Consider the following 16162-nt stretch of genomic DNA (forward strand, 5'->3'; position numbering starts at 1 on the left):
AGGCAAAAAAAAAAAAAACAAAAAAAAAAACACAAGAGAGAATTAAAAAAAGTAAAATGATGGAAAATATACCATACAAATAATAATCAAAAGAAAACGGGAGTGGTTATAATAATAACTAAGAAAGTAGACTTCAGAATAAATATAGTTACTAGGAAGTAAGGTGGACATTGCATAATTATAAAATGGTCAATTCAAGAAGACATGAAAATCATAAATGTGCATGCTTCTAATTATAGATGTGCAAAATACATGTGATAAAAACTGATAGAATTGAAAAGATTAGTAGACAAATCCACACTTGTACTTGGAGACTTCGACAAATCTCAGTAATTGATAGAAAAGTTATACATAAAAATCAGGAACCAAAGACCTATATAATATTAGCAATCAATTTACTCCAGTAATCATTTATAGAACAATCTACCCAACAACAGGAGAATATACACTTTTTTTTCAAGTGCACACAGAGTATTCATGAAGACAGATCATATTCTGGACCAAAAGGCAAAACCTTACCAAAGTTAAGAGAAATGAAATCATGCAAAATAATTCTCTGACAATAATGTAATAAACTTTATTCATTTATCTTTTTTTTTTTATTTTTTTATTTTTTTTTGCTGAAGAAGAATGGCCCTGAGCTAACATGTGCTGCCAATCTGCCTCTTTTTGCTTGAAAAAGATTGTCAGTGAGATAGTGCCCCAAATCCCATGTTATATAAAACAGCTCCCCACAACCAAGACTTAGACTACTCATTAAGTCAACGGTGCTGATGATGGGATACCCTTCCTTATACCAGTTGGTTCTCTTCCTACTGTTTTGCAAAGCATATAATACTTTGTTATTCAAAACCATGTGATTGCTATATATTCCCTTCCTTTTGTAAAATAGATTTCAATTGATTTCAAGACTTACAGTGTGTTTTTTTGAAAATCTTGTGATTTTGATTTTGTTTTGATAGCTCAAATTTTTTTGCTTATATCTCTTTGCTTTTAAAATATTACAGAAACTACTTACATATTTTTTTGTACTCCCCAATAATTTCTACACCCATGTATTTTGCCATCTATTGAAAGAAACGTAAATGAAATAGGTAACAGTGTACTAAATTCTATTATGAAGAGATAGGATACGTTATAGGAACATGATAATGTTGTCTATGAAAAACATCAGTTTTATTTATAACTTTCAATATTTACACATTTTATTTAGTATTCTTGCCTTATTTTATAGATGAGATGATTCATTAAAATGTAAAATAGAAGTAGTTATAGGAAGAATGTGGCCCATCTTAGCAATATGGACAAGGAAAGGTGAGACAATGTGAATATGCAATTACATGATTTATTATCTATACTTACCTGACAAAAGTCAGAAGAGAATTCATCAGTTTTCTGTGGCCAAGAGTTGAGAAATATGAACATTTCAATTCATATGTTATTACTAAATAAAAAATCTCAATTTACTTTGTGTTCCTAATTTTATAGTATTGACTTTCCCGGAACAATAAATGACCCACATTTACAATATGTTTTATCCTTATAATGGGAGTTGCAGAGGTGATTTGGTGTCTGAAGCAAACTTGTTTGTTGCTTGACTAGTCATTATTTTGGTGGTAACCATTAAACTCTGGTGCTCTTATTATTATTTTGATCACAAATACTTTAGTGCTCAAAACCATGTGTTAGTGTCAGTTAATTTAGATTCATTTTCTCAAGATGGATACTTGGATCATTGATATGCATCTTTCTTTTTCTAAAAATATGTGCAAATATAATGAAGTCCCTGCAAGCATGTCTGTAGCTGCATTCTATAAGTTCTTATATACGCATAGTATTTTTATTATTATTCAGTTCAAAATGTTTTCTAAAAAAATTTACGATTCTTTTATGATTTATGATTTATGATTCTTTTTGAAACATGGATCACTACCGAGTGAATTATATGAATTGATGGTGAGTGAAATGAAATTCATATGCTTAGAAACCTGATGGACAGGAAGACCTTGGTTTGTAGTCTACCAGAAAGAATGACATATTCTAGCAAGGACCCAATCAAGATAGTGTTGTTAAATTTCTTCCAGAGAGAGGTATGAAAGGATGTTACATACAGGCTACAAATCACTTATGAATAAATGGTGGCTCCTAAAAGTAGACATGTATATCAATGAGCATAGCTGAGATAATTTCATCTTGAAATATCACAAGAAGCCATCATGTGTTCCCATGCATGTTTATAGACAGGTCTAAGTGATGCTTCCGTAATCATCCAGTTTGTGGAAACAACTTATAGTTTGCACTTCTCGTTTTTTATATTTTAGGAAATTAAAAACTGTAACTACAATTATTTATACATCTTTATAAGATCAGTTAGTTTGTCATGTGCACCTTAATTTATTGGCATAGAAATAAAGGTTGCTATGTCATTATTAACTTATTAGCTATTGGTACAGATGGGGTTCAGACCCAAGAAATCATTTCTTCTGTTCCCAAAAATAACCTAGAAATTAAAATATTGTAAAGGATGTGCCAAAACAATTTTATTCAGCAAATCACATACATCATCCAGAGGTATAAAAAATGCAACATGACACAGGCAATTTCATTTAAAAAGATAATATAATGCTGACATAACTGAGCTTCCCCAGGATCACTCCACTACAATAAAAGCAAACTTCAAGCATGCTCCTTCTGTATATATTTTACTATGTATTATGACATATGTCTAAATAGACATATACACTTTTGGAGGGTGTCATGTGAGGCCTTCTTTAGAAAGCAGAAATTGCCGGGGTCCAGCCCCAGCAGAGTCCAGGGTCTCCCGAAGGGATGGACGGAGTCGGCGAGAGAGAGATGCAGTGAGACAAGGAGTGAGGTTTCCAAGTCCATTTAATATGAGTATCCGCTTTTCTTATAAAGGGTCCAGGTTACATAGGGTTCAATCAGGTGATATTATCTCAGCAGCTAATTTTAGCACTTAGACATTATCTAGACATCGCACGTCCGGCAAGCAATAAATTTTCTGTGGGGTAAGTAACAAGTAGTTTCAAGGGCGTAGGGTATGGTATACAAAGGAAAGTATAAGATGTCTTGTAAACAACTGAATATATATGTCAAATATAGTTGGCATAACTATTAATAAAGTGAACTTTAAAGGTTGGACTTGTTTGCTTGTCTTTCAAAGGTCAGGAACGTGTTTGGCAGTAAGGTTTGTATTGCCCCCCTTTTTTCCACCAATTCCACCATGGGCCTTCTGGGGCCTTATGTGTCCTTTTTGGGTCTCTGTAATACAGCCTACACAGATGTTTTATTGTATATGGATTCCATGTTCCAGGATCTCCCCACCGTGCATTCATATTATTCTAATATGTTGTATCTTCAGGTGCAATTCTTCTGTTTCCTTTCCACTTATGGGGGACCCAATCTTCATCATAGTCCCAATTAACTCTGACCAAAGTTTCAAGATGTTTTCACATCAAGTCCTCTGGACTTAAAGTAGGTCTACGTCTCTTCTTATGAAGGCCCCTATATGTACCTGGCTGCCGTCTGTGTCTTCCTACAGATAAGGGGAGCATATACCATTTTCCTCCTATAAAAATTTCCTGATTTGGCCAGGTTGCTCTTACGGGATGGCCACCAATGTTCCTCTGACCTACTTTATGAGGGGAGGAAGGAGGAAGCTGACCAGCAGAACTTCTCATCACTCCCCAGCAATTCCAGAAAAGGAAAAATAGATGCAAGAGCATAGTGCATATAGATATTGTGCGCTTTCCCTAATTTCCCTTGAGAAGCGCCTTGCACATTCTCACTCCACTGCCAGACCTTGTCACACTGCAGTGGTAGCTAAGCCTGGAGACCGGCTCCCGGCAAGAAATTAGTAAGGTATATAGCCTTGAAGCACATGGCCTATCTGAAACCAGCAGTGAATGAACAGGCAATTGTGTTGTGTTTTTTTTTAACTTATTTTTTTATCTTTTTGATTTGTAGAAGCCCAAAGAGAAAGTCTTTCCTTTATTTTTCCTTAACTTTTCATTATACAATATTTGAAGTGTACAAAACAACATAAATATGTTATGAAGAAAATGCACAAATGACCAATGGTACAATGGTAAATAGAACATGATCAATACCATTTTATTGTCTGGGCTCTTTCTGGGTCCATCCATCTCCAGCTGGAACATTGGGTCTGCTCCCCTCAACATGTGCCTTCCATTACTGAGTCCAAAGTAGGCACACTAGTTGTTCTGTGTCCCAGACACTGGGACAGGAAAAGAGAATCTGGAGCTGATATCGTTAAAGAGATGGCTTGGAAGTTTCACAAATCACTTCCTCTCGCGTTCTGTTGCCAGAACTTATTCATTTAGCCACATTTATCTACAAAGACCAGGAAATCTACTCTGTGGCTGTGTGGCCATATGTCCAACTAAAACTTGGGGATGTTTTCTTAATAAAAGGAAGGACAGGCATATAGACATTGGGGAGGGGTTAGCAACCAGTTACAGACATATTCACACGTTCACCTTTACAGGACAATGCCAAATTGTTTTTCAGAATGGTTAAATCAATTTATACTCACCAGCAGGGCATAAATTTCCATTAATACACATTTGCAACAATAATTGTTATTGTCATATGCCGTATTTTTGTAATCATTTTAACAGGTCTAAAATGGTATTTCATTATAATCTTGTTTTGTTTCCCTGATTACTAATGAGGTGGAGTGTCTGGTGTCTATCAGTATTTTCTCTTCCGTGTAATAAATACCCATTCAAAGATTTCACCATTTTCCCTTATGTTGGCTTATCTTTGTAAATTGAATTTGTAGGAGGTTTTTAGAGATTTGTACAGAATCATTGCGGTGTTTTTACTGATAGTTTCTCTTGGCTTTCTTCTCATCACTCTAAATTTCTTTTGCTTTGAAGGAACACATCCTTCTCCTTTTGCATCCTCACGTTTCTTGTTCTTATTTCTTTAATGTAAACTAAAATTATAATCACAAAAACCATTTATTAACATGAGAAAAGAAAGAATGTTTCAAGGCACTGAAAATACTTCTCCCTGTGTATTTAAGAAAAAAAATTCAAGGGAAACTCTACCTTTAAATCAACAGTTAAAACTTAAAGACTTGATCAATAGAGATTACACTATGATTATAAGGGCAATATCATTGTGGTTCAATTCATTTTCTTTTTGTTTTCTAAGTGGATGAAGATGACTCAAATATCTTTAGTATCCTTTCTAGCAAAGTTAGAGTCAGAGTTGATAAGTCATGTATTTTTAGAAATGAGAATAATAATTCACTCAAAATGATTTTGTAAGTAATACATAAACTAGATAAATCACTCAGCATAGTTTTGGGAACATAGGTAGTGTTTAATAAATGGTGGCAATTATTTTTATAATTATTGTTATTGTTATCATCTGATCATCGTTGAACATATACAAAGGAATATTTATGCAAATTGTTATTCTCTACAAGTGGCAAAATACAAGAATTGGAGTTTTGAACAAATTTTCATGATGGATTAAACACATACCGTATATCTGAGAATATTTATAGTTTACAGATATAAACATGTCATATTTCCAGTTCAGTTTACAGATCAAAATCTGCCCAAATTGGGGTGCAACCAGTGGATTTTCTGATTACATGAGAAATCTAAAATTTATCCCTTGAATCTATATGCTGATTTTTCAGCCTCTTTATGGCATTCTTAATCTCTTTATTTCTCAGGGTATAAATGGCTGGATTCAGGAGAGGCGTGATTACCGTGTAAAACACAGCAAGAAACTTGTCCACCCAAGTGATGCTAAGTGGCCACAGATAGATGAAGATGCAGGGTCCAAAGAACAACACCACCACTGTAATGTGGGAAGTACAGGTAGAGAGAGCCTTAGAAGCCCCATCCTTAGAGTGAAGGCAGACAGTTACCAGGATATAAGTGTAGGAGACCAGCAAGATAATGAAGCAACTTGTTGCCAAGAGCCCACTGTCGGCGTTTATCAATATCCCCAGAGTATGAGTATCCATGCAGGCTAGTTTTATCACTAAAGGGATATCACAGAAAAAGCTGTCCACCATTCTGGGTCCACAGAAGGGCAGCTCTAAAATCATAGCCAGTTGACTCATGGCATGCACAAAGCCAATGATCCATGATATCGAAACCAGCAGGATGCACTTTTGTCTGTTCATGATGCTGGAGTAATGGAGTGGCTTGCAAATGGCTACATAGCGATCATAGGCCATTGTCACAAGCAGCACCATCTCACCTCCTCCAAAGAAATGCACACAGAGGATCTGGCTCATGCAGCCCTGGAAAGAGATGGTCTTATTATCCTTTAGGAAGTCTGTGGTCAGTTTAGGGGTGGTTACTGAAGAAAGGCAGAAGTCAACAAATGAGAGATTGGCTAAGAGGAAGTACATTGGGGAGTGGAGATGAGGGTCTCTGATGATTAAGGACACGACAAGGAGATTGCCCACAACAGTCATCATGTAGAGTATAGAAAATGGCAGTAAGAGGAAGGTCTGGAGCTCCCTTGAATGACAAAGTCCACGAAAAATAAACTCAGACACCACAGACTGGTTTGCTTCCTCCATTTAGCACAGTATATTCTAATGCAGTGCAAAGAAAGAGATGAACAAAGAATGTCTAGAATAGAAAGAAGAACTTAATGTTCGGGTGCCAGAGAGTAGATAACTACTATTCATGTGCAAAACTGAAATCTTAGCATTGCACTACGCCCAAAATTGAAAAGAAAAGTTTCTTGAATTTACAGGTGGGCGCAGCCTTATGGCTAAGAAAGCGAGCTAAAGTGTTGAAGGGCAGGTCAAAAGCTTTACTCAACAGAAGTATAGTTCTTATGGGTTTCAAAAATTAATATACTGATTAAAAATATCAGTAGTAATGTATTCAATAAACAATTTCTCCAAGGCTTCTATCTACCTCTTCTGCAGGGAAAAAGCATAGCTCTAAAATATATTTGGCTGTATCCAGGGTAATAGTCTAATGCTACATTTCTGATACAAAATACGCTTCTCAGAATCAAATCTGTTGCTGAGTGGATACATAGGAGTAGATTGAATTGAACCAAAGCCCTTTACCAACTCTGGGAAAAACTGTTCATCAAATGACTTAAGATGTTTACATTCCAAAAGAGACCCCGGAACTGACTACACATGTAGTAGTATATATTTATCTACATTTTGAATCTCCTCATGAGAGCATACTTCCACAAAATCATACATTCCTTCGCCTGAGTAATGTGACCTATTAATGTACATTTACTAGTCATTGGTCCTCACTGGTAACAGAGATTTATTTTTTGAGATTAATTAGCTTAAATGACAGACATATGAAAGGTACTTTTACTCCTGACTGTCCTTAATGGGATAAACACAGATTCAAAGTTCATTTATACTTAGATTATTTACTTACATTATTTGAATTGATGTCTGGAGAAATATACGTATTTTCTATTTTCTATAATCCAGAAAGCCAAAGGCTTTTGTCCTTCCTTTCTCTCCTTGTTTTCTTCCATTTTTTCTTCTTTAGTCTCTCTTCATCTCTCTGTCTCTCTATTTTCCTATTACTTTTTTCAGGCTGGAAACAGAGGGATTATAAAGCTGAATAACTAGCATTTATCATGTACCAAGTCTGTGTTAAACACTTTGAAAACATTTAGTTATTTTGTTAGATATTACTTCCATCGGGCTTAAAACATTTTGTGTTTCCTTCAGTAACGTACAAAATTGCCTGTTTTTTCACAGCCTTGTCAACACATGTTTTCTCAATATGATGATGAGAAAGGGCATCTGAATGTAGTTTTAATATTTTATTGTGAGTGTAAGCATTTTCTACCATATTTTAAGGAGTATTTGCCTTTCTTTTTCTTTAAATTCTCTGCTCCCCCTTTTTTTTGTACATTTTTTCTTCTAGGGTTTGCTCTCTTTCCTTCTCAGTATCCTTCTCAGAAAAAGTAAGATTTTATTATTTTTTAAATGAAAAGCAACCTATGGATTATGTCCTTGTAACATATGTCTCACCGGAAATCTAATTATTTTGCTTTTTTATTATTTTAGTGAGAACACTTAACATAGACCTAAGAAACTATGTACACACACATAGACATTGTCTATTTTAGTAATCATGTTTATTGTTATTTTCAGATGAGAAAGCTTGATTTTCCCAGGTCATAAGCTAGAAAGTAATAGAACTGGAATATAAAATGAGGTCTGTCTAAATGCACAGTCTCTAATTATATAACTTCCCTCATACAAACGTCTTCTGGTAAGAATCTTAATTTTGACAACACCAAGGGAATAAATAAGACATTTTGTCCTACGAATAGGTAACCCAGACACAAACAAACGTAAATGGTCAATAACAATAGGAAAATATGTGAGGGTTTACATTAAAATCAGTTCAGTTTCATTGTATGTCTTCCAATTGGATGGTACTTTGCCCTGTTAATTTTTGACTGAGGTTTTTTATCCTTTTACTGCTTTGATCAAGTGGGGGAATAAGCACAATCTAAAAGGAATTATAAAATATCAGGACAAGTTGAAGGGTTTATGAGAACAAATATTCCCCAGCCTGGGCATCTGGAAACATCTAAGACTTCAGAAAAGCTGTGCTTTTTGTAAGTGTGTAAAACTACTGTTAGGATCCAGAAATCTTGGAGATTACTTTGGAGAGAAAACCTATAATTTTTCCTGTGAGCACATTAGCTAGATAACACATTCAGAACTCTCAAATCCATAGGTAGATATGGAAAAATGCTACAGAGGAGGGGAAAAATTTAGTCTTAAAATAGGGGAGAGGCCTTAAAAGTGAAAATTCGAAAATCATGTGTAGGGATATACTTACCCTACACAGATCACTTCTGAAATCAGATCTTTTTTTGGTGACTGAGAGGGCTTATTCTAGTTTCTACCTTAAGTCCGAAATGAAGTCCAACCAATTTTCTGCCATGACCAGTGTTGGTGGAAGTGCATGCTCCTCAGTGTGGCATATATACACTGTGATGAGTAGCCTCTGCACTCAAAAACTTTCCATCTCTGTGTATTTGGAAAGACTTTCCCTATCATACTGCTTGGGGATCTTTGGCTTCCAATTTTCCCTTAGGAGAAGTTGAGCATTGAGGACATGATGCAATAATCCACCCTTTTCAAAGCTGGATTCAATTCCATCCAGTGAAATACAACAATAAATGTAAGACGGGAAGTTCGAAATATTTAAACTTTGTCGGGAGGATATAGCTTTCTTCCTTTTGCTCTGTATCTACAATGTCTTAAAGTTAACTAAGAAGTCAGTTCTGGTCCCAGCAGACGTTGGATGAGTAACGTAGATGCGCAGGTGACAGCCAGCTCAGCGTTGGCATGTTGCAACTGTGCTCATAACTTAAGGGTCTAGCTGAACTTCTGCTTCCTGGGATTTCAGAGCAACATTAGCTCTCAACATTTTCAGTGCTTTATTAACAGAGTTCTGAAAATTGATAGTTTGGTTGTACTCAAACTATTATAGGCATTTATCTAAGTGAGGAGATGATTATCGAAGGATACTTTTCAATTTACTACTTTATTAAAGGAATTATATATGGAGACAGTCTAACTTAATAAGATTCACGAAACTCATTAGATGTATTTGGAGCAAATATTGAAGGCCCCCTTCACCTGTCTGCTCCCAATCTCATCCACTCTTGGAGGTAACAATTATCAATGTTATAGTGCATCTTTCCATTACTGTTAATAATGATAAGTGTACCTATCAACAAATGTCATTAGGGCATTTTTTTCTTTCTACTTTTTTCTTTGCAGTTTTGATTTTAAATAAATTAGACATGAAAGGCCATTCTTATTGAATCTCCATTTCTTTCTTTACCCTTGTTCTTTATTGTCCCTGCCTTTCTCTTCCATCTGTACTGTCTCATTTTCTCCATCTCAGAGTTTTATTTCTTTCACTTCTAGATCTCAAAACATTTAACTGAATTTTTTTTCTCTATAAGCCTTTTTGTGCCCACAGGTCAAGAGGGCACAACCATCTCAGTCAGAATGTAAATTTTTAATTCTCGTTCACCTTCTTGGGTGCTACTGTACTTTTCAGGCATTATCTCTTATAATCATGTTAACACTTAGACCCATTTACAGAGGGCAAAATGGTATACATACAATTACAGAGGAGTATGTGATTTCTAAGAAGCTTGAAAGAAACAATGAAAACCTTTATAATACAATAAAGTATTTCTTTCACTTAATATTTTTGTAATTTATTATTTATTTGTTCATTCTTATTGATAGAAGTTACGTATAGTAAATTAAAGCTTTTAAGTATTCAGCTCTGTAGTTACACGTGTACATTTGGGTAACCATCACAGCAAGATACACTACGGCCCCATTTAACATCAAATTCTCCTGTGGTACTTTACAGTCAACTGCACAGCACACCACTCTTTTAGGAAACCACTGACCTCTTTTCTGTCCCTGTACCTTTTCTTTGTCCAAGAAACCGTAAAAATGGAGTCATATAGTATGTTACCTTTTGCGTCTGGCTTTTTTCGCTCTGCTCTTGGGATTCATCCATTTTATTGCATATGGTAATTTTTTCTTTTTATTGGTAAATAGTATTCCATTGAATGGATGCACCACAGCTTATCTACTCCCCAATTTAGACATTACAATTGTTTCTTTTTTTTTTTTTTTGAGGAAAATTAGCCCTGAGCTAACTGCTGCCACTCCTCCTCTTTTTTCTGAGGAAGACTGGCCCTGAACTAACATCCGTGCCCATCTTCCTCTACTTTATATTTGGGACACTTACCACAGCATGGCGCGCCAAATGGTGCCATGTGCACACCCGGGGTCCCAACCTGCAAACCCCAGGCCACCAAAGTGGAACATGTACACTTAACTGCTGCGCTACCGGGCTGGCCCCTAGACATTAAGGTTGTTTCTTATTTTTAGTGATTAAAAGTAAAACTATGTGAACATTCCTGTAAAGGTTAATGTGCCAACTTTTTCATCTCACTTCAGTAAATATCGAAGAGTGGGATTTTTGGATCATAAGACATTGTGCATGTAATAATGGAAGTCTTCTTAAGAATTACTTTCAAAAAGGTGAATGAATGGTTAATATTCATATGAAAAATATCCTATGAACATATTTATCATTAGCGAGTGTACAAGTTGATTAAAAGTTTTCCCTAATTTAGTCTGTACTCACCTTCATAGTATGTAAAACTTTTCTTCCTTCAACAGTGTTGGCGGTTGGCAATTTTGGAAAATGAGACCTGAATTAGAAAACATCAGATGTTGGAGGGACCTAATTTCCTTTGGTGAAGTCAAAAGAACTTACTGAACATTTACATAGGGCATAGACTATTCCCTCCTGGACACTTGAGATGAAAGTGATCCTGCGTGCTATGGATGATACCAAAGCCCATGCCTGCTACTCGCCTTACGACATTCCTTGAAAAGTGTCACTAATATTTTATGTTTATTTACAAATGACAGAGTATTAATAATACTATAGAATTAATTCATGTTAATAGCCAGATAGAGAATACTATTCTAATTAATTTTTAAAAGCACAGGATATTTAAGTTTAGAGGAATAAATCTTTAGGTTCCAAGAGTTTATATTTTTATATTCAAATATTCAAGATAGAATTCTCCTTAGAGAGGGAGTAAAAATATGTAAACATCAAAAAGAAAAATCACAGAAGGGGAACTTGAATATATTTCACATGCCAGGAGCTTCCACTCACATTGTGTGATCATGAAATTTGTCTTATGTTGAGAGGTCGTATTCAGTGTATCTTGCAGAAGTCACAGCTGGGAAGCAGCATGGCTATGGTGCACAACTAAGGTCCTCTGACTCCTTCTAAGATGCCCTTCTAATTCCACTGTGTTTTAAAAGCTTAATTCTATTTCCATGGAAAATAACTGATTTTCATGGCATTCTGGAGGACCCATGGTTCATTCAATTTCTTCTTGACATAAACTGATGGCAAAAAATAACATCAGCAACCAATCTCCTGTTTGCAAATTTCTTTTGTTAATGATATATATCTCTGACGAGGGCTGTTTCTTACTATTGGAGAATTGTGAATCATAAAGTGAGAGCACTCCTTCCCAAATCTCAATATCAAAGCTGCTCTAAGACTGTATAGAAACCCTCTCCTTCGGGGCAGAAAATTTTTTTGCTCCAGCAAGCCCAGAAGTTCCAGGATTAACTGAGAAGAAATCCTAGATATCTTTATAAACTTTACAAAACTTCCAGAAAATCAAGTTGGTTATACAGAAAGTTGATATTGAAATAGCAATATTTTTGGTTTAAATGTGAAGGAGGAAGAGAAGTAATGAACTTAAGAATTTATTAGAGTATAAGATATTTCACATTTTAGAACCATCATTATTTGTGATTAGATTCTTCTTCATGGATAAAACTGATTCCAAATTCTAACTGGGGCCTGAAATGCACTTAGAATGCAATCAAACAATATACATTCTCTTTGGACAAGTGCTTATGGGATAATGTTATCCTCAGTGTGGAATATATTTACCGTGGAGAGCATCTTCTTGGGTGGGAAATTTTAGAGCTCTGTGTTGTGGGTAGAGCAAGACTCATACACAATTTATCGATGCTGTGTTCCTTGAGACCTCTTAGTTTCTGAGTTTTCCTAAATTGAGAGCGTCATCTGAGAGTATGCCTATTCTCAAAATCAAAGCCAAGGAAACAAAGTAAATTCAATCATAATGATTCTAGAGATGGAAGTAAAGCAGAATCTTAGAATCTCCTTTGGTTCATTTGATTTTTTTGTAGGAGTGGGAAAACTCTTACATGCATGAAGTGAAAAGCAGAACCACCACAGTGATGTGAGCTGACAAAGTGACAAATGCCTTAGAAAAGTCTCCTGAAGAACGTTTTCCGACAGTGATGAAAATGAAGATGTAGGAAAGGTTTAGCAGGAAGAAGGTGCCCATGCTCGTAAAGCCACTGTTGGTAGCAAAAATATTCAAACTTGGCTCCACCTGCCATGCAAGATTTATGATCTTAGGAAAGTCACAATAAAAACTCTCTACTTTAGGGGCTTGCCCCGTGGCCGAGTGGTTAAGTTCGCACGCTCCGCTGCAAGCGGCCCAGTGTTTCGTTGGTTCGAATCCTGGGCATGGACATGGCACTGCCCGTCAAACCACGTTGAGGCAGCATCCCACATGCCACCACTAGAACGACCCACAACAAAGACTATACAACTATGTACTGGGGGGCTTTGGGGAGAAAAAGGAAAAAAAAAAAACTCTATACTTTATTAAGACCACAAAAAGGTAAATTTATAACAAATTGAGACACAGCATGGATCACTCCAATTACCCAGCCAGTGATTACAAATGAAACACTTATTTTAGGGTTCATGATGTTCAAATAATGCAGAGGCTTACAGATTGCCGTGTGCATGTCAAATGCCATGATTATGAGTAAAACTATCTCCACTCCTCCAATGATGTTTATGAAGCATATCTGTGCCATACAACCTTAGAAAGCAATGAACTTGTATTCATTTAGAAGGTCTGTGATCATCTTGGGGACTGTGATAGAGGAAAGGGCCACATCAATGGAGGACAGGTTGGCAAGCAGGAAGTACATAGGAGAATGTAAGTGAGAATCAAAAAGTACCAAAAACAAAATGAAGACATTTCCCAGGCTGATCCCTAAATAGATCAAGGAGAATATCAGCATGAGAAAAACTTTAGTTTCCCAAGAACTAGAGAGTCCCAGTAACACAAACTCAGAAACCACAGACTCATTTAGTCCATCCATTGACTTGGGCAGAAGAGCGGAATTTTAAATCATTTAGGGTTAGAAAATGATGAAAAATTAGAAACAGTGGTATGAAAGTAGACTTCCTATTTATTTTGCTAGTTTGTTCTTTGGGTTACATATATTAGAGTTAGAAATAATTTGATTGGATAAGAAAAAAGTAAAGAATATGGAAACATTATGATCATTAGGAGAATGATTACATAAAAAGAGAAAACAATAATGGATAGTTTAGATGGAGGTAGATGAGATTACTTTTCTTCTTGTTCCATCTTCAGAACTTTTTGCTTTGTTTTGCCTCACCTCCCGAGGATTATAGATATTTTTCCTGACCACTTACCTAGGTGTTCTCCCATCTGAATAATCTCAGCCATTTCCGTCACTTTCACTCTAATGTTCTGACATTATCTTGCAAATTCTCCTTAGCTGAATTTCTTATTTCACTGGTGAATTAGAGATCTTCAGGCCAAAAGCGTTTAATGCATTTCACCCTGCTTCACCTTGTATGTGTGTCTTGTTTTTGTCTGTACAATTTACCAAGGAAGTCAGGTGCTCAGATTGTGATATTTTTGTAATATTTGAATCTTGATACATTATCATGATGCACACATAGACCTCTAGATTCAATAAAAATTTTTGATACAAAGACTGTTAATAAGTAAAAAATATTAGACAATTAAAATATTAATCTAATCTAATCTGATCTAATAAATACACAATATTAATAAATGAAATTTATTGATGTATCCTCCATGCAAAGCTTTGTATTAAGAACATTATCTCATTTATGCCTCACAGAATTGCATATATATATATTGTTTTATTAGTCTCATTTTACTGATGAAGAAACTGAGTCCTAGAGGGATCATGTGTCAGAGCCAGGGCTTTATCGAGAGCTGTAGGCCACCATAATCCATGCTCCTAATCATTGCACCATGCTCTTCAAGGCCAGGACCTTCAAGTACATTCTGGATCTTCTTCAAGTATCTATCAGTTAAACTTTCTTCAATATTTTGCTGCCTTTTACTTATTAACATAGTTAACTTCTTTTTAAAAACATCAAATGTCTGAATCTTGTGTTCTCTTTTAATTTTCCTTTCTCTCCCTAACTCTTCATTTGAAATCCTCACCTTTTGTTCACCAATAAGCCTAACAATTCAGTTTCCAAGATACTTTGTTTATAGAAAGAATCCCTGGATTCTGAATATTTCATGCAATAATTCATTTTCAATCATCATTTTCGTGGGTCTCCCTGCAGCACACGATACTCATTATCATAACTCCCTCTGCTCTTAGCTTCATTGCTTTTATAAAGCTAATCTCCTTCCTACTTCTTGCCAACAAAAAATCCATTAGTTCCAGTAGTGGGATGAAAGCTCTAAATCTTAGAAGAGAGTGTGTGTTATCCCAAGCTGAGAGCATGATATATGATTTTTCTAAACGACATACTATAATCGCATTTTCCTTGGCCATGAATTAACCTAAGATGGCATATGTGACCTATAGCTGTTCAACGAGATATAAACCAATGTCGTGTCTGGAGGGCTTTCTTTCCCAAATGAAAATACTAGGCTTCATGTAGAGAAGGTTCGTTTCATGGTCCATTTTTTCCTGGGTTTAATGCTAAAGATATGCCTAAAGGTGCAACAACCAGGAAGTTCTAAAGCCCATATAATACAAACAAGGCAGTCGAGTTACTGAACCAAGACAGCAACAGTTTCCCTTTAGATTTATTCTTGTAATGTGAGAAAAATAAACTCTAACTTGTTTGATCCTCTATAAACCAGATCTGTTAATTCGTCGAATGCAGTCAGACAATTCTATGACAGCCCTTCCCTAATTATTCTACTTGTCCGATTTCTCTATACCTTTCTCTAACACGGTGATCATTTTTCCTCTGCTCACCCTTAATTTCTGGTGTGATTCAGAGTTCTGTGCGAAGTATTTGTTTTTTATTCAATATTAATTTACTCATTTTAGACAGTACCTACATGCTGAATTCTGAATCTGTAGCTTTATCTTTGGACTCCAGAGTAATATATCTAAGCACGTACATGGCGTACACAAATGGAAGTGTGACCTCCACCTTCAAGTTCACATGTCAAAACTGAATTAATAATATTTAATCTACTCCAATGCCTTAATAAATATCATTACTATTCTCCCGGGTGGCCAATATAGACACCTGTGTGACTTCCTTCTCTGTCCTTTAATTTCTGTCTCCAATTGTATAATTTTTACTCAAATATTTCTCAATTCAGTTCCTTCCTCATTTTCATTGTCATTTTGTCTTTTGTTTTTAGTCTATGTATTTCCCATCTTGACAACTGAAAAGGCTACTGAGTATTT

The 16162-nt window shown here is 35.6% G+C and overlaps 1 protein-coding gene and 1 pseudogene across 1 annotated transcript; both read right to left on the reverse strand.

Annotated features, from left to right (window-relative positions):
* Positions 1–5659: 5659 nt before the first annotated feature.
* Positions 5660–6598, reverse strand: OR4K36 (olfactory receptor family 4 subfamily K member 36). Its single transcript, NM_001391582.1, has one exon. It carries the CDS (start codon positions 6596–6598, stop codon positions 5660–5662), a length of 939 nt encoding a protein of 312 aa, NP_001378511.1.
* On the reverse strand, positions 13241–13813 carry OR4G35P (olfactory receptor family 4 subfamily G member 35, pseudogene; annotated as a pseudogene).

Source organism: Equus caballus, chromosome 1 (genome assembly GCF_041296265.1).
Source record: "Equus caballus isolate H_3958 breed thoroughbred chromosome 1, TB-T2T, whole genome shotgun sequence".
Classification (NCBI taxonomy): Eukaryota; Metazoa; Chordata; class Mammalia; order Perissodactyla; family Equidae; genus Equus; species Equus caballus.

Bases quoted from the DNA above. Each gene is read 5' to 3' on its own strand.
- OR4K36 (NM_001391582.1), bottom strand. From the start codon at position 6,598: ATGGAGGAAGCAAACCAGTCTGTGGTGTCTGAGTTTATTTTTCGTGGA.